The 27,871-nt window shown below is 35.2% G+C and overlaps 1 protein-coding gene across 1 annotated transcript in view; it reads right to left on the bottom strand.

The window, feature by feature from the left end:
• The window catches only part of LOC102729818 (contactin-6), a 679,553-nt gene that overhangs the window by 66,628 nt on the left and 585,054 nt on the right, over window positions 1-27,871 (bottom strand). Inside the window, exons 9-12 of the mRNA XM_081820967.1 lie at window positions 10,852-11,031; window positions 7,044-7,180; window positions 5,395-5,524; window positions 3,065-3,215 (exon numbers count right to left, since the gene is read on the bottom strand). Coding sequence (XP_081677093.1) covers window positions 3,065-3,215; window positions 5,395-5,524; window positions 7,044-7,180; window positions 10,852-11,031 — 598 coding nt within the window. The remainder of the gene's footprint in view (window positions 1-3,064; window positions 3,216-5,394; window positions 5,525-7,043; window positions 7,181-10,851; window positions 11,032-27,871) is intronic.

Here is a 27,871-nt window from a genome sequence, read left to right as displayed (position 1 = left end):
GGCAACTTGGCATAGAGTCCAAGCTTTATCATTTACTACCTAGGTGATGTATGCTGTCTCAATTCATATAAGAGTGGAGGAAATTGTCAAAATATATATATTGCCACTATTTTTTTTATAAGTAGGTAATACGGTAAGATTACTTTGAATAGGCTTCTTTAGAATCCTTTCAACCATCTCTAGGTAGTTACACTTTATTGGAAGCAAGAGTTAGTGACAATCAAATTTCAAAGTAGACAGGACCATATAGAAGTTTTATAACAGAAAGTAAAAATGTGCATTTTCCCACATGGGCATTTCCAAGGTTAAGAACTAAAAACTATTCCTACTTGGAATCATTGTAAATATTTAAATTGTTTTCCATATGTGACGCTTTAAATCTTTCTATGTATACAACTGTGTCATGTTTTAACAGAGGTATGAGAGGGTAGGAATTATATTTATTTTTCTATTTAAGGGAAATAAACAGGCTGGTGTGGCATTTAAAAATGTATATTGGCACTCAGTGTTCTGTCTGAGTTTAGGATCTGGTTCTATAAAATTCCTTCCTTCTTTCCTCCCTTCCTCTCTTCTTTTCTTTTTAATCACAACTCTAATTTTTACCTTCAACTTTGGAAATCCCCATGATTAGAAGACAAAAAAGCCATTAAGTCAACACAAACAGAAGCATAGGTGTTCCATTTCCCGGTAACCAGCATGAAACCACACACTTAATGGAACCAGTCAGGTCAGAAGGCAATAGAAAAGGGGACAGGATAGAAATCATGCAGAGACACGAAGTCTCACAGAACTGGCTGTGTGACCTTTGCAAATTACTGCTTAAGGTAATCTATAACTGGCAGAGATATATGTCTGTAATTACCATGTACTTCAGGGCTTAACTTTTTTTTTTCCATTTTTTTAAGACACGTGTTCAGGAGATAATTTTGTTTGTTTGTTTATTTTCTTTTGTTGAAACCTGTAATGAAGTCTTATCGCAGTGAGAGAACAGAATTACAGAAGAAGCATCTGTGAATAGAAATCACACAGATCTCTCCTTTAATTACAGTGAGACAGTGCTGAATCTGATATGCTATTAGTGACTCTTCAGAGGCTAAAAAAGATCCCAAATTCATTCTACATGGGGCAAAATAAAACGTAAACCTGAAAAGCCATTTTAAAAGCAGTTCCCCTCATACTCTCAATTTTTTTCCTCTCATTTTCTTATTTTTTTCAAATCCTCTTCCTTCTCTTTCTCCTCCCCACATACACTGTGTTTGAGTCTTTAAAGGTTATAGACAGTAAACATCAGTCATTCCTGCTACTTAGGTGAGGACTTTGAGTCACTTTAGGACACGAAGTAATCAATTTATCTCAACTCTCAGTACAGACCGCTGTGTTTGATACAATGGTATCCCTTGAGTTTTCCAGTTCTACAGCAGTGTCTTCAAGCCTCAATTAGATTTCAGGAATCAAAGAGGAAACATTTAAAAGGAATCCCATGTCCAAAGCTGTTGAGAATACTTGCAATGATCTCCTAGGCTGTCTACACAGAGGAAGAAGCCCAGTCAGGACCAGGGCAACAGATTTCCCTTCATCTGTCTTTTCTCCTTAGCTTTGAAGCTTCTGTTCTTCTGTCTCAAGGTATCTCCTCCGGAAGAGCTTTTCTCTAAAGCTGGTGACACCTTACATATTAGCCTTTTTTTGACACAGTCATTCATTCCACGGATATTTATTGAGTTCGGGTTCTATGCCAAAGGCACAGGGCATGTAGAGATACATTTGACAAAAATCCCTGTCCAGGGAAAAGCTTCAGTGTAAGGCTATAGGGCTCACTGGAGACAGAAGACAGTAAGGAAAGAGAGTGCCCAAGAAAGGTCTTTCTCTTGTATATCTTGTCATGTCAGGAGAGGCTCTTCATGGCACTAGATACAACCCTGATAGCACTCTCTACAATCAGCACTATTTGTCTGTTTTAACCTCCTTTTCTCTCTCCCTTGACCACAAAAGCAGTCCTAGATCAGAAATAACAAGATGGTGTCCCTGCATTCCAGCCTTTGGGCATTTTTATTGGCTCAGAAGATTCAATGCCAACACCCAAATTTCTAGTTTTTCTTGAAATGTTGGAAGTTCTACAACCCTGTCTGAAGTTCTACCCTCCCACAAAACAATGTCTGCCTGGATTTGGAGTGACTATCTAGTTTTGGTGTAGAACTCACTCTCCAGGCCATCACAGCCTTGTCTCATAAGACTGGCAGACTGCCATTTCTCATCACACTTGAGCTGTCCTTTCTTTTACCTGGCCTGTCTTGTTCATTTATGTTACCTGCCTGATCAGGTATGCATGTGAGTTAATGATACGTATGAGGCCTACAAAGTGCTCATTGAAACATTTTCACATCTTCAGCACAATGGCTCATTCCATTGCACATCTGATCACACAGTAACACACACGGGTCATTACAGTAGATCTCAACTACCGACTAGTCATCTCTGGGTGTATAAGGTTCTATACTACAACTCAATGAAATGTATTCCAAGTAGAGGGAAACACCTGTTTTGCTCTATCTAAACTCTCCTAGAAAACATGCCAGTGCTGATCCAGGTTTTCTCCATCACATCCAGAATAGAAGGAAACCTCTCTTCTTTCTCTACAGGAACCTCTCTACATTTTTTTCATGTGGTGAATTCATTTTGTCATGGGGTGAACACCTGTGTGACTATTTAAAAACCGCAACACCAGGTGTGTGAGTATAAGTGTCTCTCTTTTGTGTAATGCTCTTCTCACTGATTTCTCAGCAGGCTGGGTCAGGAAAAATCTTCAAGTTGAATACAGAAAAAGGTCTTAAAGGATTTTTAAAAATATATTATAAGTGCATGCACGAAATATATTGCAGCAAAATTATACAAACAGGTCTTAAGTTTATAAGATTCTTTAGTTTTTGCTATCATGTGGAAATGTTTGGTATCTGTGAGTACCCAGTCGTAAGTTTACTATAAGGGAGAGAATATTAGAAGACTTAGATTTGGAAGATACTGTACTACAAAATAGTTCAAACTATAACAAAAAAAGAGATTTATTTACCTTTTGCTTTGTCTCAGGCTCTCCATTCCTCTTTTCCAGGAGATAGTTGCCCTAGGAAAAGCATTTGGCTTGCATTCGATAGTAATATCCCCACCAACTTGAACAACTGAATTTTTTTTAATGGGATTTTTAGAGAAATCAGGAGCTGAGGCTAAAAACAAAATTAAAAACAAAATTGTTAAGTTTCTCACTTAATTAACATGTGGTAATGTGATGATGTGGTATATGAGACTAAATTTAATATTTGTACCCAGAGCTCTTTTTCAAGCTATTTTGCTCAGGCTGTTCTGGGGCCAGTTACCAACTTGGCATTTTGGAGTTCTGTTTTCATTTGAAAAATGAAGATGACAATAGATACCACCTCAGAATTTTACTGTGGAGATTAAATGAGATAACATCTGTAGAGAAGTATAGCAGACTGCCTGGCACCAAGTATGTGCTCAATAATGTAATTTATTTTTGTTTTGGTGCAAGTCATTGGGATTAACAAAAGCCAGTTGGATTGGGGGAAGAAGCCAGGTACAAAGAGTCACATTCTTAACAGTGTTTAAAATAAAGAGGGTGAAGATGGTTCCATAAGAGACAGAAGAAGGGATCTGAACCCTGATTAGGGAAATCACCAAATCTATTCCAGTTAAGGTAATGATCCTAAATGTGAAATGTAAGATAGCATTGAATTAAATCAGGAATACTCTATTACTATGTCAGATTTCTTCAGACAAGCCTTTAACCAGCAAAATGGAAATACTCTGTCTTCTGTAGAAGCAGGCAGGCTGAGCAGAAATTTAAAAAAAAAAAAAGTCTTTGTCAGTTTCAACTTTGTCCCCACTCAATAGATGTTGAACAAATATAAGTTCATGAGAGTGAGAAATTATTAGACTGACTGGATGCATCTGAGTCTTTCCAGCTTCATGAATGTGGGAACCCCTGTATCCAATCCCCATCCCTAGTCTAAAGTCTAATTGAGCTGAAATTCTCTCAGATATGCCATACTCTTTTGTTTCTGGGCATTTCAAGTATTGTTTCTTTGCCCTTCCACTGACCTGTGCATGCTTTTGCTTTGGATCTCAGCTTAAAGAGAACGTCCTCAATTTAGGGTTATATTCAACTTGCCATGAAGTCTGACAACAATTACTCAATTATTGACCATAATAACCATATCTTTAAATTTAGCTTCCTTTTCTCGGTGCAACTATAGGTTCTCTGAAAGTAAAGATCACTTAAGTATTGATAATCATATTTTTAGTGCTTAGTACACATAAATGTTCAATACATAGTAGTAGTGATTCAAAGAATAAACAAACAAATCAATGGCCATTGTCCATAAGCTCATGAAATTTTGTCTCTTTGCTTGATCTTTCCTCTCTTTTATCTCCTTTATTCCTACTATGAAGAAAACTTTGTGATAAAAGACACTAATGGGTTATTTATTGTAACAGACACCACTGAGATTATCATTCTCAAACTGCTTCTATCACTTCTTTCACTATAGGGACTTATCTGCCCAGCTTTCCTTCAGGTCTGGGTGGCATTGTGGCAAAGTTTAGCCATTGGCATAAAAGGATTTTACTGTAAGGACGCAAGGCAATTTTGCATTTTCTAATGAGAGGGATAGATTTGGTCACTTTTGTCCCTACCTTCCCCTTCTCCTTTAAGTAGGGACTTTATTTCTGTAGCTATAGCAGTCATCCCCTCAAGGCTATAAGCATGAGGGGAAAGTATAAAGAATAACATTATCAATCACAGTCCCATGGCTCAGCTACCACCCCTGAACTTCTTGTTAAGAGAAAATAAATACCTGCTTAAATCATTATAAATTGAGATTTTTTTTTAATTGGCAGATGAAAACTCTTTTTCTTTTTTTTTAACTTGAGAGAGAGAGAGAGAGAGCATGAGCAGGGAGGAAAGGGAGAAGCAGACTCCCTGCAAGCAGGGAGCCCGACGTCGGGCTGGATCCCAGGACCCCAGGATCATGACCTGAGCCGGAGGCAGACACTTAACCAGCTGAGCCACCCAGGTGCCCCAGATGAAAACATTTCTAATGGATAATTTTGAATTCTACTCAAAACATCATGTGCTAGGATCTGCTTTGGAGGAGACTTTTTCTGGTTTGGATGCACCCAACAGTGGGCTTCTCTGGAAGCCCTAATGTACTGCTCAAGTAGAATAATAATTACCACCCTGCATTTTTTTAAGTTAATTTAGACATTTCCCATTATTTCAAGGTAAAGCAATCTCTAATTTACAGAAAAAATTGGATTCATATTATGTATAATCATAGCTTGCTAAAATGTCATTTTGAATTTTTTGGTTATAAATGAATGACTTACCTAATACTCTCAATTCTGCATTTGCATAAATTATCTGATATTTGTTTTCTGCAGCACACTGGTAGACACCAGAATCTGACACATTCAGCATAGTTATGATAAGTGTCCCATTTTCTATTTGAATTCTTTCCTAATAAAAGAAAAATCATGTAAAAGTGCTAGTATGTTAATGTAGGCATTTTCTTAACCAGAATACATTATTAAACATTTGTGCTTATCTACAAGATGGGATATTTTGGTGTATGAGAACTGATGTTTATGAAGATGAAACTTAATATCCTGCAAGATTCTGAGCAGCTTTTTGAAGTTAAAAAAAGAAACATCCTTCATATAATTTTAATGGTTAGTATATTTTATGTTATCTCATTTCTTTGAAAATTGGCATTGTCTGCATAGAGTGTATATTACTGTTCTGTTATATGGTATATAAAATAATTTGGAAGATTGTACCATTCCGATTATTCCAGAAATATGGTTAATAATAACGTTAGACATGAATATAATGGTTGAAATTCCTTTGGCTTTCCATCCTAAGGTCTCCAAAAGACTTGAAATGTGATGACTTGATAATGTTCTAATTGAGTCATAAGTTGGAGAAGCTAAATTCTTTTCTGCAGCCTGCCATAGTATGCTTAAACAGCCAAAATCTGTTACAGAGTCCCATTTGGAATATAGAAATACAATTTTGAGTGCACATAATGAAATGGTTTAATAGAGCAAATATAATTTTAAAAAAGTATTTCAATATACTTATTACCATCCTTTAAAGATAATAAAAGTAGGCTGGAGGAAACGAAAATGCTCTATGCAAAAGGTATTCAGGAAGAAAATTCCACTAAAACCAAAACAAAGAACAGCATTATATTCAGCTTATAAACACCAGATGTTCCTGGTGTCCCTAGCTGTGCCTACAAGTGCAAAGTAAAAGGGAGAATTAACACAATTATTTGGATGATTTGATGAAAAAAATCTCTCATTTTCAGTATACTGTAGAACAAAAGTATAATTTAGACTGAAAAATGTGGATAACTGCCTCAATTCTCCACTTCCTATGGGTTTAGAGTCATTAGTTTTCAGAAAAGCAAGATACTAGATAATGTTTAAGAGCTTGGATCCTGGAATCAGACTATGTTTAGAATATAAATTCTAACATTCATTATCTACTGTGTGACTTTGGACAAGTGACTTAACCTCTCTGAAACCAATTTTCATCATCTATAGAAGAAATAATGTGAGCATCTTCCTTATAAAATTGTCATGAGGATACAATAAGATAACGCATGGAAAAATATTTACACAGGACCTGGAGCATACAAGAGTTCGGCGGATGTTAATTATGATGACAATGATGATGATGATGATGACGATGATGATGCTGCTGATGATATGTGAATGTGGATCTATCACAGACTAGTGTGTGACCTTATGCAAGTTGTCTTCTGTACCCTTAATTTTTCTCATTTGAAAAATGGAGATAATATTAATAGCTACTTTGAGTTTATTTAAGTATTATATAAATTAGTATATATGAAGAGTATACTACATATCCTAACACCTACTAAGCATTCCATAAACATTTGTTGTTGGTAGTAGTAACAAAATTTCCCTAGGAAAATAGGTGAACTTTTAATATCAACATAGATACTTACCTCTGGATTGAGGCGTTCACCATTCTTTAACCAGGTGTACCAAGGATTTGGCTTTCCACTAGCTTTGCATTCCCAAAACAAACTGTCATAGATAGACAGGTATGTATTTTGGATTTTTTGTTCCCATTCTGGTGGGGCTGTTTCAAAAATAGACAAGAACAACTACTTGGCAAGTCAATTATCCAAAATATTGTGCAAAATTCCAAGGTCTGTACAAAGCAGAAGGACAAGGCCTACTGGGTCCAACAGTGCTGCAAACACATGATTTGGGGGAAGGGAAATGCAGAAGCCTCAATGTGGAGCAACGGAAATCTTGATATAAATATCAGTGGTCCTTTGGCATAAGATAAGTATTTGCCACTTGTCATTTTGATGTACCTTTATGGCAACTTGGGAGGTGGGAAAAAGGTCCAAATGCAAAACAAGGCCAGAGAATAATTTCATGGTAAATATTAGTATATAGGTCAAGTTAGAGAATGTATACCAAATCTGAACCCACTGTGGGCAAAAGATCCTTGATTATATTTGGTCTGAACTGTTCTAAAAGTAAGTATATCTGTATCAGACATAATTGCAATTCAAATATGAGTCTTATCACATTTCAGTAGGATTACAGTCCAATTTTTTTTTTTTTACCCTAGATAAAACCTTTGACAGGCAATGAGTACTGAGGCATTTATACTAAAGTGCTATTTAGGTATAAGGTGGTATTATCCTTACTACCATTGACAGAAACAGGTGGGGTATAAATTAAATGTTTTAAAACCAATATTTCTTCCATAAAGATGATACGGGACTGCTAAGCTGTGTCATTCAATCCCTCTCTTTTATTTAGGACTGTCCTCAGATATGTAAGAGTAGATGAAATTTCCTTTAGAACTGCAGGCTATTACAGGTTAGTTGTTTTATATGTCTAATTGCAGTTAATTCTCCCTCCAATTATTTGTAGAGGATTTTTGCAGAGATGTTAGGTAACCGGCTCAAGAAGACATAGTTAAAAAATAGAGAAGCCAAAATCTGAACCCTGAAAGCAGAGCCTAAGTCAAGGGGTTGTGTTCAGGTTGTCTGTTTGGGAATGCCAGCCCAACCCTGAAAGCAGAGCCTAAGTCAAGGGGTTGTGTTCAGGTTGTCTGTTTGGGAATGCCAGCCCACAGGTAAGGTGTCAGGAAAAGGAATAGTCACCAGGGAAGGAAAGAGGCAATGCAGGGATCAGTTATTGAGTTGGCCACCAAGATCGGCCACTTAGAGCTTCTGTGAAGCTCTAAGGGGTCTTTACAACTGCCTCCCCAGGGAAAGGAAGAGGAAGCATTTGTCCACACTCGTTCAAGGGTGCTATAGGCAGTATGTATTAGCACATCCAGGTTGTGTGTGCTTAAGCACTGAGTAGGCTCTTGAGAACAAAGAAACCTGGAGGGGGAAACAAGATGGACTTCGTGTGGCACCTGAGATGAGACTCTGTCAGGTTATACCTACAAAACATAGAGCTGCTCACTGTAGCAGTGGCTGAAGGAAGAAGTGGGATTGAGAGTCTTTGAAACGTTCTGCAAGTACAGCCAACTTCCCGGGTGTTCCCACTGCAACGTTTGCTTCCCCTAAGATCAAAGTTCCTCTAGGGAGCTGGCCACTGAGAAGAAGGAATCATGATGTCTCACTGTAGTAAAAACCAAGCCTGGGATTACCATCTGTGGAAATCAGGATGACTTCCAGTTACAGAACATGCTCATCATAGGTTTAAGGGACAAATCAAGGTAAGACTAAGAAGAAGTGGGTGTGTGGGTGAAATTGAGCCATTGTTTCTGAATATTAACAAAATTTTATAATTTGTAGATGATTGTTTAGAAATTGTCTTAACATATGTTTGACCTGGGAGAAGGAATTCATCCATAAAATTCATATAACTTATAAAAGTTTGAAATATATATGGGTTGTTGTTTAATACAGTAATTATAACTTTAAAACACATTTATTTATTTAATATGTAAATTCTTTGGATGTTTTGGATTCTGAAGACCAAAGTTTTAAATCTTCAACTACATAGTAAATGCTTGAAAGAAAGGACTTAGGATTTCAGGTCAACTATATGGGCATGGATTTTAGATTTTATTTTTTTTTCCCATTGAAGGGTTGTGGAAAGTCACTTAACTTCTCTGAATATGTTTCATTTCTATAATGATATTAATACTTTAAAGATTTATTTTGGAGGTTATCAAGACACAATATAGAGGGATAGGGTTCTGAATTATAACTTAAACACAGCAGTATAATAAAACTGATTCTTTTCTTAAAAATTTCAGGTCTTATGCAATTCTCAGGTAATTGAGTTAATTAATTGCTCCTTTGGGAGCACAATGACAAATAAATTAATAGGTGAGCAAGAAGGATAATATTTGTCTTATTGACCAATTATTCATTATTACTCCACAAAGGCCATTTGGACTCATTAAATGGCTAATGACATGTATTCCTACCTCTTATTATTGTTACCAATTACATGAATTGATATATGTAAAATCCATTGTGTAAGTTAACAGTTTCTGTAGAGTTGTGGGAAAAGGCACTTTATTATTGATTTCTGGTTTAAAGATACTCTCAGTTTCTGATAATCATTTAGATATACCTTTGCCTATTTAATAGAAAAATTAAGTATCTATTAAAAACAAGCCAAAGCCTTTAATACTTTGGTGCCACTAAAATAGTTCCAGTCACATCCTTACTATTTTATTTACAATGGATGCTAGATTCGAAAGACTGTTCTTTAAAAATACATACATATATATGTGTGTGTGTATATATATATAGAGAGAGGAATAATCAGCAGGATATCATATTCTATATATAAAATAGTACTTTTCATTCAAGGTTAAAATAGGAAATTCTAAAGGAAATGGAAAATAATATAACAAAGGCACAATATGTTCTCCCCATAGGATACTCAATTGCCATTCCTATGAGGTAATTATAATACCATAGACTTTTCCAGTTATGAAAAAAATATATATTTTCTCCAATTACTTTATCATTGATTGTAAACATGTCACACAGAAACATGTTACATAGAAAAGTATTTTTGGTCTTGTATAAATACGGTCTTAAAAAGTTCTCCAGTATGGATATATTAAATTTAACAAAGAAGTTAAGAATATCTTAAAAGCACCAAACATTCTGGTAATTCTGGGGTGTATTTTATGGTTTGTTTGATGTAAAAAAAAGAAGCAAATTTTATGCAAGTGTGTATTTTGGCCTGGATAAAAGAAGACATGAAGACAATTTTTATATAATATATGCTTTCATTTGAGATTCTGGTAATTGAGACAAACATATTTTAAGTGAAGTAATGACTTTATTTTTCTATTATCTACATATGAATAGGATAAAATCTGGAAAATAGAAACAGATACTGAAAACTACCATTCAGTATTATGTTTCTCCTGTCATTTTCTCCTTCTTTTGTGAATTCTACTTAGAATTATAATTAAGATTGTCATGGGCTGTTGCCGCATGTTTTGTGGGAAATATATTGGATTCTATGGTACTTTGTGTTTTAAACTTTTATAGCTTTAATGTGACACTGCTGATACTTTCAAGGCAATTATAATAAACAATAGCATGCAAAGACCATGATGGAATTAAAGCTATATTTTAAAAATGTCATTCCCACCTGTCCATCACTGTATTAAGCATCCTAACTAGACATGTATCTTCTTTATTTCTCCTATGACACTTCCACAACATGCTAATGACTTTCACTACTTACTATGAAGGATATTACCAAATATTTCATGTACTTTTTGAAATTCTATTAGCTTACCATAGAAAATGAGTTGACCCTTTGCAAGATTTCTTCCTCGAAGGTTGCCTGCAATGCACTCATAGAAGCCTTCATCTTCCTGTTGAAAGTTCGGGATTTCAAGAATAGCTTGGGATTTGCTGTACTTGACTTTCCCTGGCAACGGGTTTCCATCCAACCTCCTCCAACTAATATCAGGGACTGGACTAAACAGTTATACCTCATTAGAATAGAAGATGATTTAGTCTTTATGACAGCAGGATAAAATAAGAGTGTCCTTAAGAATAATTCTCAAGGAAATATTTTCAATCTATTATATTGTGACTAGTTTTCAGATCATGCAATCATTCACCATTCACTCATCCAGCAATTTATAACATTTTATTAAGTGCCTGCCATGGCAAGTCATGGTGCTATAATCAGGGAATAAATCGATGAATAAAATAGACATGTTTTCTGCCCTCAGGTTGCTTAAGACCAGTGGAGAAACATACACTAAATAAATAATAAAAAATAATACATTTGTAAATTGCAGTAAATGAAACAAAGGAAATAGGGTGCAGAAATAGGAACAAGATTATATCAATGTAAATATGGTGGTCAGGAAATTCTTTGTAAGCATGTGACATTTAGGAGTAGACCAGCTTTTTCTATATTTATAGACTCTAAGACAAAAACACAGATTCCTCTATAGTTAAATTGGTACTAACAGATAACTGAAGACATATGTGATGGGTGATCTAGATTATCAAGGGGGACTAGTACGATATAACAGACCTATATAACTGGGAGTATAGGTTCCATGATTTTCAAAAGAATGTACTAATTTATTCCTTATCTAAAACAAAGATAACAACAAAACTCTATAAAAGATAGTTTTATTTTGTACCCTATTCCTGTTAGAATTTGTGGAGTTCCTTTATTTATAGGTTTAGCTTAATTTTTATATCTAATACCTTTAGTCTAATATGAATATCTTTTAAAATAGCAAAAATATATTTAAAATATCTGAATCTAAGTGCTAACAATAAGGGATGAATTTAGAAATTCATGGTGAGAAAGACCTTGCTTCTACAAATATAAAGAAATGCAGGCTGTATTTAAAGTTACAGTAGGAAAGTATTTCCTAATAAACCAATCATTTGTAGTAACAATCCCCAATCTATTTACATTAACATCTTTCCTTTTCTACTGTCAAGACATTCTTCACTCCATGGGGCACCTGGGTGGCTCAGTTGGTTAAGTGACTGCCTTCAGCTCAGGTCATGATCCTGGAGTTCCAGGACCAAGTCCTGCATTGGGGTCCCTGCTCAGCGGGGAGTCCTCTTCTCCCTCTGCCCTTCACTCCACTTGCACTCTCTCTAGCTCTCTCTCTCTCTCTCTCAAATAAATAAATAAAACCTTGGGCGCCTGGGTGGCTCAGTTGGTTGAGCGACTGCCTTCGGCTCAGGTCATGATCCTGGAGTCCCTGGATCGAGTCCCACATCGGGCTCCCTGCTCGGGAGGGAGTCTGCTTCTCCCTCTGACCCTCCCCCCTCTCATGTGCTCTCTCTCATTCTCTCTCTCTCAAATAAATAAATAAAATCTTAAAAAAATATATATATTAAAAGACATTCTTCACTCCCTTATAGATTTCCAGATGATTTAAATATTTCTATTCTAAATATATTTTAAATTAATAATAATAAAAGTAAATCATTTTGCAAAGCCAGATTGTAAACTTTGTCAAAGATACAGGATTTTTTCACATCAACAAAAATAATGCAGGAACTATCTAGTCAAATGCAAAGTGGTTGACAATGATCTGCGGAGTTTGAGCAGTAAACTGCAGAATATTGGTGGTGGTGACTCAGTAGAGGCTTCAAATTAAGCAAAACTGATGAAGTCCAAGGAATTTTTTATTGGCAAATAATGATGATCCTTTTGTGCGAATCAAGATATACACGATACAGAGAGTCATACATATGCTCACATGTATTTGTCAGAAAACATATCCTCCAACCACTGTGTGATTGGTCTATTTTTCTCAGAATTAGTATATAGTTACAAATGTAACTTGAATTTTGTTAAACACAAAATAAAATAATTATTATGATAAACTTTAGTTTTTGTCCTTTAAAAAAGCCTTGCCACTTACCACAAATTTAGGTTGACATTTTAGTATAATGGCATATTCCTGCCAACAATTAACCTCAGATAACTGGTTTTCTTATTAGTTCATATTACAGAATACAAAACTATAAATAAAAATGAAGTTTTAGAAGAAAATTTATTCACATAGAAAGATCTTCACCAAGTCAGGTGAATTTCACAGTATATCCCTATCATCCAGATTTTTAAAATATATGTATAGTGCATATGTGAAGATAGTAAGAGTTATTATCTGTGAGTAGTAAGAATATTAATGCCTTTAATTTTATTCTTTCTGCTTATCTCTATTTTCCATTATTTTCCTACAGAAGCATGCATTACCTGTGTAATAAAAATTTCTAAGAAAATTTATTTACAAAGAGAAAAATAGAGGCTCTGATACTTGTCTACATTCATGATCCTTTGTTGTTTTTTATGACAGTGTATCTCTGAGATTCATGACAAATACATGCAAAGTAACCAACTAAAAAAAGCTTTTAACCTAAAGGATTCAGACAAAAAAAAAATCAGTAAAGACTGAGTATATTTCCCATAGTTATATCAAAGTTCTTTATTTTGATTATGAAGACAAGTCAATTTTTAACATCAATAAAGATCTAAATCTGAGTCAGTCCGACATTTAATAATAATAATTGTAATAATATCACAACAAAAAACTACTGCATATTAAACAAAAACTATGTGCTCCGTATTATATGTGTGTACAACATGCACAGATAATTTCATTTGCTTTTCCTACAAGTAAAGGTAGCAGGGCTAGGATCTATTTCCAAGTTTCCTTGCCTCAAAAAGCTACGTACTGAATCACAAGGCAATACAGACTCCACAGCTATTATAAGATAATCTTCTGATAGCTTTAGTATTTGTGGTCTTATAAGCGTAGATGTCCATTTTAAGTGTCTAAATTAAGTGGGGGCAAAAAGAACAAATCCCACCCATCCCAACTATTCTGACTTTCCCCAGAAGAACTCAGTAATAACATTGAAGTATTTCTGGATAAGCTTTTTTCCCTAAATGGATGAATGGTATATCCTATAGAGATACAGAGGTATAGAGATATACCTTTCCAGTAGAAGTAATGCAGCAGAAGATGTCAGTTCTCTCTCTACCTGTGTGTCTTCTGATCCCTTAGCCACCCCAGATTCTGAAGTGCTATTACCCTGGACAGTTAGTATCTGTATCTCTTTGTTGACAACTACCGTCAAGCTGCTGTAGCTAACTTTACCTTCACAAAGAAAGAGGTGAAAGTAGCTAGGCACATACACACCGTGAGGGCAGCTCTTCTTAATCAACAACTGACTGGGTGGGGTGGTGCAAATAGTCCAGCTCCTTGCCGCTGATGGTGGGACACCTCTAGGGTGTGATCTGCACTCTCTCCAGAGCTCCCCTACAGGACTGAGGCAAATTTAAATTCTGTTGAATTTTGCATGATGCCATACTCTGCTTGGCTGCTCTCCTGTCCCTGTCCCACTTCTCCATTCTCTTATGGGTTGTTTGTAGGAACTCTTCTATCAAATCACTTGCAAAAAATTACCCTTTCAAGGTCTGCTTCTTGGAAAACCCATTCCTTAGAATTCCCAATATGCTCTGGCCCTTTTTCTACTTTAATTACAATATCAACTGTAAGGAACCCTTAAATAATTCTCAGTATGTTATGTTCATGGAGCCATTAGACAGACAGAAATGGTATTCTCTGGTATTAAACATCAGTGGAATACCAGAGCAAAACTGAGCAGTAGAATCCTTGTGGAAAGCCATGACTATGGAATACAAGGTCTAAATTACACCAGAATAACAGCAAAAGGCAAGAAATGTTGAAAAGACCCAAGGCTGAACAGAGACAGGTAAGTTTCTCAATTAAAAAAGAACACGCTCTAGATTTTTTTTTTCTTACCTCATTTGGTGTTGGAGTGGTAAGTCTTCTTCCATAAACCATTTAATTATGAAGAAGGTTATAAGACTCAGTGTACTGGCTTCTAACATAAGAACTTTCAATTTTGAAGAAGGGTATAAGAATTAGAGTACTGAATTCTCAATCTTCAGTGGACCCATGTTTGTTTGTTTTTTGTCTGTATTTTGATTTTCCTTTAAAAAAAAAATGCTTCCTATCTTTACCTCATCTGATTTGGCCATACCTCATCTGATTTGAATTGGGAAGACTACACCTCAGGCTTCAGGAGAGAGCACAAGATTCAGATCTTGCCATTTGAAGCAGGTACACTATAGTCACTGTGATTTGTCAACTATGGGAACCAAGGCAACCTGTAAGAAATAACTACACTCAATTCTGGGACTACATTTGGAAGAACTGTTGAAGGGAGAATCTTTCTTCACTGTGGTTTGCTCAGACAGTGTAATAGAAACTTGGAACTTCTAGGCAACAATTTTCCACCAAATGGAGTATCTTTGAAAGCCAAAGTTAACACAAAGGAAAGACACTTGGAATTCTTCACATGCCTAGACCAAGTCATGCCTGATGCCCACCACCCCCAATCTCTCTTGAACATTTCTGTAAGTCCATACATCCTTTTCTTTTGCTTTTTTGACTTAAGCTTGTTTGAGTTGTTTTCCCACTGCTTTCAAACCAATCCTCTCACCAAAAAAAAAGGACTTGACAAATAGTTCTGAATGTCTGGGTCTAAATGCTATCTATGTGATTGAATTATACAATATGGTGGATTCCCTCTGGATATTACATTTTGTACTCCATATACTAGAATTTTCAGGGCAAATAAACTATCAAAAAAAAATCACTCAAACATTTTGAAAGTTTAAAAAAAATAGAAGTCTTATCAAATGTATTTTGTGACTGCATTTGATGTTAAAATTACTAATAGGAGACAAATCAAGCAGTTTTATAAGAATTCACAGTTACTAATTAAATGCTGAGATTTTTTTTCAGATTTGTTATGTCACTGCTAAATATGAATGCATGATCCTCCTGATTATCACTGGTAATGTGATATATACAGACAGAATAAATGCAAAACACAGATTACATAAAAATGCATATGCATTTTAATGAAAACTTTCCATTTTGTCCTGAAACTTCTTATGAAGATACTAAATGAACTGCTTTAGATTTCACACCCTCTGTCTTTTCTGAAGGCATCCCAAATGGACAGTGGGTGGGAAGAACTGGAATCTACAAAAGATGAAATTATTTTAGTAATGAGCTTTAGTTTTTAAAGATTTTTATTTATTTATTTGAGAGAGAGAGAGCAAGTACATGAGTGGGGGGAGGGGCAGAGGGAGAGTATCTTCAAGCAGACTCCCTGCTGAGGGTGGAGCCTGATGTGGGGCTCCATCCTATGACCCATGAGATCATGACCTGAGCCAAAACCAAGAGTCAACAGGCTGATCCACCCAGGTGCCCCAATCAGCTTTAGTTTTTAAACGCAAGTTAATTTTTCTAAGGCATGTCATCCTATGTAAATAATAATTATAATTACAATAATAAAACTATCAGAATACTATTTATGCTTTACAGAGCAGGACATAGCTCTTATCAGCTATATTTTGTTCCACCTTTATAAGCATGAATTTTCTCATTTATAGAACAGGGATTAATAATAGTACATAATTCACAGGATTATTGTGAGGATTAAATGATACAATCCATGTGCAAAATGCTGTCTAGCACCCATTAAATACTACCTTGGAGAGTTAATGATAAATTAATAAAATAATTTAAAATCATTATTATGTTATTGTTATTATTTCAAAAGCAAAAATCCTAGCTGATATTTATTTGTTTTCTGTTGTCTGTTAAGGACTCCATATGATTATGCGTTCAACATAAATTGACTTATGAATCATTTGTCAATTAAAATTAGATCTCTACACTGTGAATGAAATGGGTACACAAACATCCCAATATGTCTCTAGAAGTAAATTTCTTGCTTCTCCCTGCTTTACATATTGACTGCTAAGATGATATTACCCCTGATCATAGTGGTCATGCTCAGTTCCTCATCATGACAGCAGAGCTCTCTCAGGTGAGATACTACATGTTCTGCTGTGAGGTATCTTTGTTTTTCAACCTGGCTAATCATCTAGGACCATGGTGGTAGGGAGGAAAGGAATTATACAGAGTTCTCCGAAGAGAAAAGAAAAATCCTATGTAACACACCTGAGCATTTTTATGAATATTAGTAATCATTAATTGAGTGCTTACTATGTACCAGGCATTGTGACAGATGGCTTCCATACGTCATCTGAGTTAAATACTCAGCTGGCAGCTGTGAACAGTTCTAATTACCTTTTTGGAACGGTATTCACATTTAGACAGGTAATTTCTGCTAAGTTATTACCTGCCAAGTCTCCTCCACTCAGAGTTCCAGTACAGGCTAATTTCTTGTGATTCACCTTCCAGTTCTTTGAGTTACCACCCATTCAATTATAAACACCAGTAGACTACTTCTACTGGGACTGCAGCATTCTTTTTAGGGTGTTCGGCCATGTTGATGATGATAGTGATGCAATATTTGCTGGCAGCTCATTCTAGTTTAAAATAAGTGGTCTATCGAAAATGCAGAGTTAATATATTAACACATGAAGAATGTCATGGAGCAAGGGGGATCTTCGAGGGTTCTTCAGAATGGAGATTATTGTTAAATCTCTTGAAAAATCTCTTGAAACTGTGCTGTTTTAGAAGGGAAGTCAAAATAAATGGTGCTATCATTAAAATAAATGGTCCTAACTGCAAATGTCAGCCATTTCTGGCAACATTTTGCTTTTAGCTCCAATTCCTCCCTATACTCCCCCTTTTTCTGTCTTCCCAAATACAATGTAGAATAGAGCTTGGATATAAATCTCAATAAAGAAAACCAATCCAAAGCAACTTTCTTATTCAAAGTTTCCTCAGACCATAGGAGATGCGCTCAGGAGCCTTGCATTTCAAAAGGAGCTTTGCAAAAACCTTTTTCTGATTTTGTTACTATTTGTTAAATAAAGTTTTCCTGGAATGTGGGTCCTCACAGTTGTGAAATACTACCAGATAATAACAGCAAAGTTTTCTCTCTTTTTCTTTGTTCCTCCACCCCCCCTGGTTTCATGCTTCTTAAATAAGCATTGCCATAAATAAGGACTTTTACTCTATTTTCTCTCGTCATTATGCTTTTATGGAGTGAGCATCCTATTAATTTTATCTGGAGACAGAGTATACATTTGTTAACCATCTGGCCTAGTTCTAACCTGAATTGGAAGTTAAATTAAAGCTCTTCACACTCTAGTAGAAACTGTGCTTCAATTCTATACTATTAGCCCATAAATAGAATTTTCATTACTAGTGCTATTTGAGAAAGCTTATATATCTCCCTTGGATTTCTTAAACCTCATTATCCACAGCTTAAATCCAGGCCATACTAAATTTTTAACTAGAAACTGCTACAGAGAACCAGTTTCCTAAGATGCTCATATTTGGGATTATTCTTAACTTGAACCTCATTTCAGAAAATCCTGTCAGTGGCCATTTTTAATCGAAGACAGTGAAGCAGAATAACAAAACCAGCAAAGAGTGCCTTTGTTAAATTTTGAGACTGTTCAGCTAGCTGCTTTCATTTCCCCAACTTGAAATATTCATACAAAGAGCTTGGAATGTAAGATTGTCCTATGGGGATACAATGTGGATACATTCATGAGTTCTGCAGAAGAGCAATCTCACTGTTATGGAAAAGGGAAAACATTTTTTTCTGAGTGATCTAAATGTAGTCATGATCCTGTTCTACCGGTCAGTATCTACACCAGGTTTCTCTCAGGGAAAAAACTTACGTGCGCATGTATTAATCTGGTATATTTGTCACTACAGTTGCTGCAGCCAGTTGAGAAGCTACAAATGGTTCAGTCATAATAGCAATGGTAGCAGAATGGTACTTGTATGTAGGGTAAAAGGACATAGGCAGGTTTCTGTATGATTGAATGCAAATTGCCCAATTTCTCTGAGCCTCAGCTTTCTCTTTATAACTAGAGATAACGATGGGTTCAAAAAGGCTTCTTGAGAGGATCAAATAAGGAAATAGGAGTGAGAACCCATGGTGAAATAGAAAGTTTGAACCAAAAATAAGGTTTGCTAAATTTCCTTATTACCACGATTATTATCATACAGGACAAGAAGACCCTATTATCTAAAGATTCCCTAAGAATGTTATTGCCATTTTCTACTCCTTTTAACTAAGGTAAAATAAGCACTAATTTGCACATGAACCATAAACTGGAGACCGCCATTCCAAGGTGTAAATGACACTGCATTTAGCAGTTAATTAACAGCTTGTCCAGAGTGTTTTATCAATACATAATATTAACCCTAAATAAATACCTCTCCGATCACATGAACATTACACTGCTCTAAAGTAAAGATGATAATTTGGTTAAGGTATGTGAGGTTCTGGAGGTCTGTGTTCCATCAAATTTATAGGTCTTGACGTTAGCTCTGCTCATAACCATATGCTTTCAGATAAACAAGTAAAGGAAATATTACATATAGTATGCTAATATTTAATCATTCTATCATTAATATATCTAATATGTATTGAGCACTGTGTTAAGTGCCTCAGTAAAACCATGTAACAATACTATGAGACACAGGATTACTGTTATTGATATTTTGTAGATAAGGAGACTGGGTCTAGGAAAGGCTGGATAACATGCCCAATATCACACTGTGAACTTAAAACAAAAAAGTATTTGAAATAAAGTCTGTCTTTTCATAGAGAGTGAGCTCTAAACCATCATGCTTTGCTGCTCCTACATGAACTAATCAGATATAAAATGAGTTATCCTATTAGGATGTATTAGGATGTGCTGAGAAATATATTCTTCATCTAATGAACTAATGTGTTTTACAACTAGTGGATAGAGTTCATTTTGTCCAAGGTTCAGAAGATGAAAGGATAGAGTTGCTTTATCTTGTTTTTTAACATACTGAGATGCCTCCAGATTCTGATAAAGGATCTAGAGATGGGTTTCAAGGTCAGCTGGAAAAAAGGAAGCAAGTAACTTCTTTTCCTTCAGCTCAGTATCACCTTGGATTTGAAATCTCTCATACAATTGCCAATTATTTAAAAAGTAAGAAATGTAGGTCTCCTGAGAAAGGTGGTGATAGACTGGGACAGGAAGGATGATGAGTTGCTTCCAGAAGCATATATATTCTTCTTGGATGATTTTTAGAGTCTTTAAATTAGTTTAATTTTAGAAACAGCACTGTTAAACTCCAATTTATGGTTTTGGAAAAAAAATGAAAGGAATGTTTGACATTGGATTCAGAGTATGCATGTAAAATCAAAGAGGCCCAATTTGTAGGCTGGGTCCCTGATCTGTGAAAGTGGCCCCTTTACAAGCATTCTTGAAGAGAATTTGGCAACACATTTCAGAAAATGTAGCTTTTTAGATTCCTTTTACCCAATAATTCCAACTTTCTAAAAATATACTGAGGAAGTTCTCATGGGCATGGGTAAAATCAGCCACAAGAGTATTCATTACATCATCATTCATGGCGACAAAAAATGGAAACAAATAAAGGGAAAATAAGTAGGAGGCCAGCTGAAAACATACATTCAAATGTCCCCCTGTCATCACAAATGAAGGTAAAGAAGACTGTTTAAGGAACAGCAGATACATTCACCGTTTATGGTTTTAAGATTTTTTTAAAAAACATTTTACAAAATAATATATAGAAACAATGTGAACAGCACAACAAATATAGTAGTACTGGATTATAACCCAAAGTATAAAATAAATATCCACTAATCAATACTGATATAAATAAATGAATAAATAGGGAGGGGCAAATGACAAATCTCTCCTGCAGAGAAATGCCAAATAAATTATAAGGATTCAGTACCTTAAAGGAGGTGAAGCATAACTCCCTTCATTAAGTGAGGAGGGTGCATACTAATCTCCTTCCAAAGAATCAATATGGAAAGAGAGAAAAATCAGTAATTTTACAGAGGAGCATCTTGACAAAAAGTACTTCAGCCGAGTGATGAAGGGCCAACATCAGGAGTCATAAATCATTTTGATAGAGTAGTAACCTTGATATGATATGGTGAAATGGCACTTTGCCTTTGTGTACTTCTTCCCCCAAACCCATAACCTCAATCTAAATATGAGGAAAATATTAGAAAAATTCCAACAGAGGGTGATCTTACAATGACATTGACCAGCACTCCTCAAAACTGTCAAGGTCATTGTAAACAAGGAAAGTTGAAAACACTGTTACAGGCAAGAAGAGCCTAGATGGGATCCTGGAATAAATAAATAATAAAAAATAAAATAAGGACGTTAGATAAAAACCAAGGAAATTTGAAGTATGGACTCTAGTAAAAACATTGGTTCATTAATTGAAACAAATGTACCATCTTGGGGCACCTGGGTGGCTCAGTCGTTAAGCGTCTGCCTTCGGCTCAGGTCATGATCCCAGGGTCCTGGGATTGAGCCCTGCATCGGGCTCCCTGCTCAGCAGGAAGCCTACTTCTCCCTCTCCCACACCCCCTGCTTGTGTTCCCTATCTCACTGTGTCTCTCTCTGTCAAATAAATAAATAAAATCTTAAAAAAAAAAATGTACCATCTTAATGTAAAATGTTAGTAATAGGGGAATATGTGTGGGGTTATATGGGATTTCACTGTTCTATCTGCTTATTTTTTCTGTTCTAAAACTGTTATTAAAAAGTCTATTAATTAAAAGAAAGTATTGGTGAAAGGAGAAAAAGAGAAGCAAGACTCTCCTATTTCTCAGAGATACAAAGGACCCCTTAAATAATAGCCTAGAATTAGCTCTGCCAAAGGAATTGAGAGTGACCCCTTCTAATCTCAATTTAACAAAGGGCAGCCTGAGGAAAAGATAATCAGTAAATCTCCCAGAGTGAGTATCCTTGAATCTTCCTTCACAGAAAGTTTGTAAGGAAAGAGTAGATCCCAAGAAAAATGTGTTATCATGTGTTGTTGCATCCATCCTATTTTCAGTAGTCTGCAAACTCCCCAAGGCCTGTATATAATCTTTATTTCCCCAGCGCCTAGTTTGGTGTCTGCCGCTTGGAGAATTCCTTCTGACGGGCTGACTAAATAAGTGAAGGAATAAAGGAATTAATGATTGAATGAGGTATTCTAAGCATATTTGCTGAGTTAATAAATACTTGTGTTCAATTTGCCAAATGAGTGAGTGAGGGGATGACAGTAATCCTTATACACATTATTAACCACAGAATTTTGAAATAGTAAATCCATTATTCTGAGCAAGTCCTTGAGGATTGTGTTAGCACAAAAATATAACACAGAGATCCCTTGTCCCCTTCCTTTGTGTTCCTTTTTACCTCCTCAGTTAAAGCAGTGCTGACAATGACCATAATTAAAAAAATTGTTAATATTTATTGATTGTCTTTTACGGGCCAGATACTTTGGTAGGTAAGTAGGTAAGTTTAATAGTATTTCTAGTCCTTACAACAATTCTACTCTATGTATCTATGTAACTATCTACCTATCTATCATCCATCACCTATCAAATTTTGCCTTTGTTTTACAGATAAGTAGCCCAGCTATTGACAGAAAAATTTAATATTTAAATACTGATCTTTTTGAATTCAAGGTCTATGCTCTTTCCAGAACACAATGTTGCCTTGAAATGTTAGTGAATTCACTAGTAAGTCATTCAGTCCTAGGGGGAGTGCATGTGTATATGTGTTTGTTGAGGATTAATGTTTTCAATTTCTCAACGATTGGTTTGAATATTTGTCAGTTCTCAGATTTGCATGCACGGTCAACAGAGGGGGTATTCTATGGAGTTTACCTTAGAATTTACCAGTTTATGCCAAGCAACATAGTATCCTGATAACACATAAAACAATTAGCAAGCACCTAAAGATTACGTTCCAGTGTGGGGCAAATGGGAAAAAAACTATACATAGAAAAATATTCTGCTATCCAGATACTCAATTCAATGAGAAAAAAAAAAAAGCCAAATTACTTACAAGACATCCAAATATGAAAAGTTTAAGATACCTCTTTGATTTCATTTAAAGCTAATGGTCAAAGGCCTAAAAGATCTGAATGCATTTGGTTTGATTTGAAAATACTATTGTTGTCCTGCGATACCACAGTGACCTTTTTTGTGGCATAATCTGAAATGATGTCCGTATGTGTAAGAAAAAAAAAAGTGAATATTAGATAGCTTCTCTTCATCTGAGAGTTCTGCAATACCTAAAAACATCTTGGTGAAACTTCACATTTATTGCTTGAAATTAATAGCCAAGCTAGGTACCTTTTCCTTCATAAATTAGAAAAAAATAAATAAGATATATGTGAGTACATACAGTCCTGTATGAAGGCTCCTGAACACATAGAACATTCAGTGCTGCTACGAATTTTATTGACATTTCTGAGCACTAACAGCAAAATTACTAAATTATGAAAAAAGAAGAAGGAAAATATGTGTGGTTGTTTATAAGAGCAGTAGAAGAGTTATGAGGGATATCAGTTTAATTTCTTCACTAAGAGCAAAGGCCTATATTTTTCTAACAGGAGACACGAAGATCTATCAGTCAGTCACACTACATTTGCAAAGCACCTATACACAGGGTTTCTCAGGGTGTTTTACAATACAGTTAATTTGCAGCTTAGATAATTAAGAGTCTGCCATGTTAAACAAATGAGAAAAGCCGAGAGTTGAAAGCTGTGATCATGTCAGCTCTGAAACCCCAACACAGAAAGTGAGTTTCATATCCCCAAAGTCATAGCAATTAAGGTTCAAGAGGGTATCTGAAGTTTTGTCTTCATTATTCTGTACTCATGCTAGTTTATGGTGGTCTAAGATGGTTAAATTCTGTGAGTAAACATTCTAGTAGCTTTCCCTGCACTTCACTCTCTAGACTCCTTGCCTGCCTAATGTAGCAGCCGACCACGTGAGTTGCTGTGACTGAAACTATGCTTTCTGTTCTGCCTCTAATCATCTATCCCAGATTTTTGTAAATGGTAGATATTGTCATCATCTCATACAAAGCTGTGAGGGGTATGGTCCTCAATGGCCCTGATCGGTTTTTGGAAACACTTATTGCTTCTCATTAAAAAAACCGCCTGGATTTTAAAAAGGTTAACTTTTGAATTTTTTTAGATTTTTAATATGTAAAGATAAAACTTACTGTTGCTGAATTGTTAGTAATTACAGAGACTCTAAATGGGAAAGATGTCTATAATTCCATTCCCCAGATAAAATCTTTTAAACATTTTACTGAAAATTTTCAAGCCTTTTTTTAGGAAAACTTTTATAGAATTGGGGCTAACTGCCTCTACACACAGGGAATGAATTCATATATTAAAAGATAATTTTTTTGAAGATTTTATTTATTTATTTGACAGATAGAGACATAGCGAGAAGGAACACAAGCAGGGGAGTGGGAGAGGGAGAAGCAGGCTTCCCGCCAAGCAGGGAGCCCGATGTGGGGCTCAATCCCAGGACCCTGGGACCATGACCTAAGCTGAAGGCATATGCTTAATGACTGAGCCACCCAGGCACCCCTAAAAGATAATTTGATGTAAATATCAAATGGCTATGAGTGTGAATTTTGAAGTCAGAATCAGTGAGATTTAAATTTGAATTCTAGATCTACAACTTATGTTGATTTAGTCAGTTAATTTCTCTAAACTTCACTGTCTCCACCTTCAAAATTAGCATTAATAATAATACCTGGCTTCTAACTTTGTGTTCAAATCACTGGGACTACACTTACCCTCCTGTTGGCAACAAATGAAAAACTGGACAATTACATGGGAAACAAACCTGATTCCAGAAATACAACAATGCATGGCATAAAACTGTGATCCCTGAAGGAGGGAAAATACATGAAGCAAGATTTTGGTATCCTGGTTTTCTATATACAGGTGGGCACTTTCCAGAGGAGAGAATAAGGAAGGTGAATCTATATAGGACATTAATGTTTCACTGAGTTGAGGAGACACACAAGGCTAAGTGACTGGGAGTGCAGAGCAGAGTATCAGAGAGGATGAAATTATGAAAAGGAAGTGCATAAGTGTCACATGAGAGTGGACATAGAACAATCTTCTGAGCTAAACAGGGCTATAAGACTGTTGAGTTCCTCTGAGCTATTAGAAAAGAGATTTTGTAAACATTTGGAGCTTCAATAGGGGGATGCATCTTACTAGTTAACTAGCCTTAGACTAAAGTCTACTCTATATCTAGTCTACAGAAGCTTAATAATAAGCCATAGAAAGATCAAGCAGATTTATAGTAACTTAAATCCTGTCAATAAAATCCAATATTTTAAATAAATATACCACAACCTGGCATATAACAATGTAACATCCGTTATGTTTAAAATTCAATCTAAAATTACCAGATAATCTAAAAAGCATAAAAATGAGAATCAGGACTAGGAGAAAAAGAAGTCAACAGAAACAGATTCATAAATTACAAAGGTGATAGAATTAGCAAGCAAGGACTTTCATATCATCAACAGGGATCCTGCATAATAGCAGGGGATTATAGCTGAAGAACCACAGACTCAAACTCTACACGAGAAAGGATCTCTAGGGAAACCCAAAGACAACAGGGGAGACACAAACAAAGACAATAGAGAAAATGTTAGCCTCTGACATCACAGCTACAGTAAACAAAAGCGGCAAACAGTAAACACAACTTCGCTCCTTGCTAGATAAACATAAAACCTCACACATAAATCTAGTAACCTCAACTCCTTTTAACTGATAAACCTCATCTATGGATTCAACAACAACAACAACAACAACAATACAAAGCATGTTAATAAGCAGTCTGCAGAGACAAAGCAAGCATTGAAACCACACTCACATAAGGCAAATATTCTGGGATTACCAGACTGGAAATCTAAACTACTATGATTAATGTGCTAAGGACTCTAATGGAAAACAAAAACAAAAACAAAACAAAACAAAAAACCCAGAAAACATATGAAAACACATGATTAATGTAAGCAGATAAAAAGAAGTTGTAAGAAATGATCAAAAGGGAACGCTAGAAATAAAACCATTGTAATACAAATGAGAATTCCTCGATAGGCTTACCAGTGGACTGAACACTGCTGAGGAAAGAATAAGTGAACTAGAAGAAATATCAGTAGAAGCTTCCCAACTAACATGCAAAGAGAAAAGAAAAAAAAAAAAAAAAAGAATGAAAACCAACCAACCAAACAAAACCACAAACCCAGAATATCCAAGGACTATAGGAAACTATAAATGGTGCAACAGGTGTCTATTAGAAATACCAGAAGGAGAACAAAGAAAAAAATGAATAGAGGAAATAGTGGAAGTAATGATGGTTGGGAAGTTTCCAAAATTAATTACAACTACCAAATCATAAGAGAACACCAGGCATGATGCAAGTGCCAAAAAAAGCTACACATTCAAGAGAAGGAATATTCCACAGGAAAAAGGGGGATATTACCTATATTACCTAATTATGCAAGTATGTATGTGCTGTATTCCACAAACATTTAATGAAAACCAGTCAGTATGTTAGGAACTGTCTTAGGTCTTGAAAGTGAAAAACTTAAGAATAAGATGTAGCACTGACCTATCTTTTTTTTTTCTCCCTTATATCCACCTATTCACCTACTGATTTCTATCCTCCCTTCCTCCCTCCCTCTTTTCCTCCTTCCCTTTCTCTATTTATCTCTTATTAAAATATATAAACCCTTGCTTAATGAATATATAGTTTATAGCATAAAAAGTATTCATTAGTTATTTAACAAGAGTGTTTAGAAACATTGTTAATAAGAAAGAGAACTTTGATTTCATTCCTCTTTGCTCAGTTTTGTGTTTATCGAATAACTTACAAAGAAGTGTGGCACCTCAGAAAGGGAACAAGGAGATTTAAATTGATTTATACAAGTAGTTCCTATATTTGGAAAAAAAATTACTAAGCCCAAATGCAGCATGGCAATATAATCATGAAGAGATATTGGAGAATATGATCCATAATTATCTTTTAGTAGAATTTATAAAAACACTTTAGTAGAGTTTATAAAAACACTGCCAATATAGGTTTATAATTTATAAAGCAAGAGGTTTGATTTTTAACACTTTCAGATTATTTTATGTCTATCATATAATTAATTTTGGTTAGAATGTGTTGTTTTTTATGTTTATTAATTGTGCAAATTTAAAAAGTTGGTATAGTATTTGGTAAGCATCAAATTTTATAATGGACTAAAAAAGCATTTTCAGTATGTTTTCAGTATTTCAAATGCAATGCAATTTGTTCTCTAAAAACCGCTGGCAAGCATATATAAAAACTCTTTTTGTTTGTAGCTCACAAATGTATAATATTCTCCAAAGTACACAAAACATTTTCACATACATTTTGTCCATCTGAAGAAATGAGAAATGTATCTCCACTGCAATTACACAAAATATGTGTTTCTTACACAGGATATTTTAACACTATCACTTTGACCCAGTGGATACTTTGGACTTTCCATTTTAACTATAAGGAATTTCAATCCCATATTAATGACATAATTTAATAAACACAATCTCAACATTGACTGATCTTGTCACATAAAATCTTAGGGAGTATGTTCCATTAAATCAATTGTTTCCTTGGCAATTTTCTGTGAAGTAATTCTCATCATTTTCCATTTTTCTTCATTTTATTTCATGTGCAAGAATCTTTTATGTATAAACTTAACAATGTATAATTTATCCATCAGTTTTTTTGGACATACCCATGAGATTTAACGTTTCAAGAGAGTTTTTTTTTTAACTATTATTTTTCCAACTCAAATTTTCCTGAGTCAAATATTGCTAGTACAAATTATATCAGAAGCTTAGGTACTCCCACATGTTTTTAAGATAATAAATTTTACCATATGCAGTTTTACCAGTTGTCAGGTATTATTTTTTTTT

Source organism: Leptonychotes weddellii, chromosome 1 (genome assembly GCF_054177405.1).
Source record: "Leptonychotes weddellii isolate Sample4059 chromosome 1, ASM5417740v2, whole genome shotgun sequence".
Classification (NCBI taxonomy): domain Eukaryota; kingdom Metazoa; phylum Chordata; class Mammalia; order Carnivora; family Phocidae; genus Leptonychotes; species Leptonychotes weddellii.
This window is presented reverse-complemented; position numbering and strand designations above follow the sequence as displayed.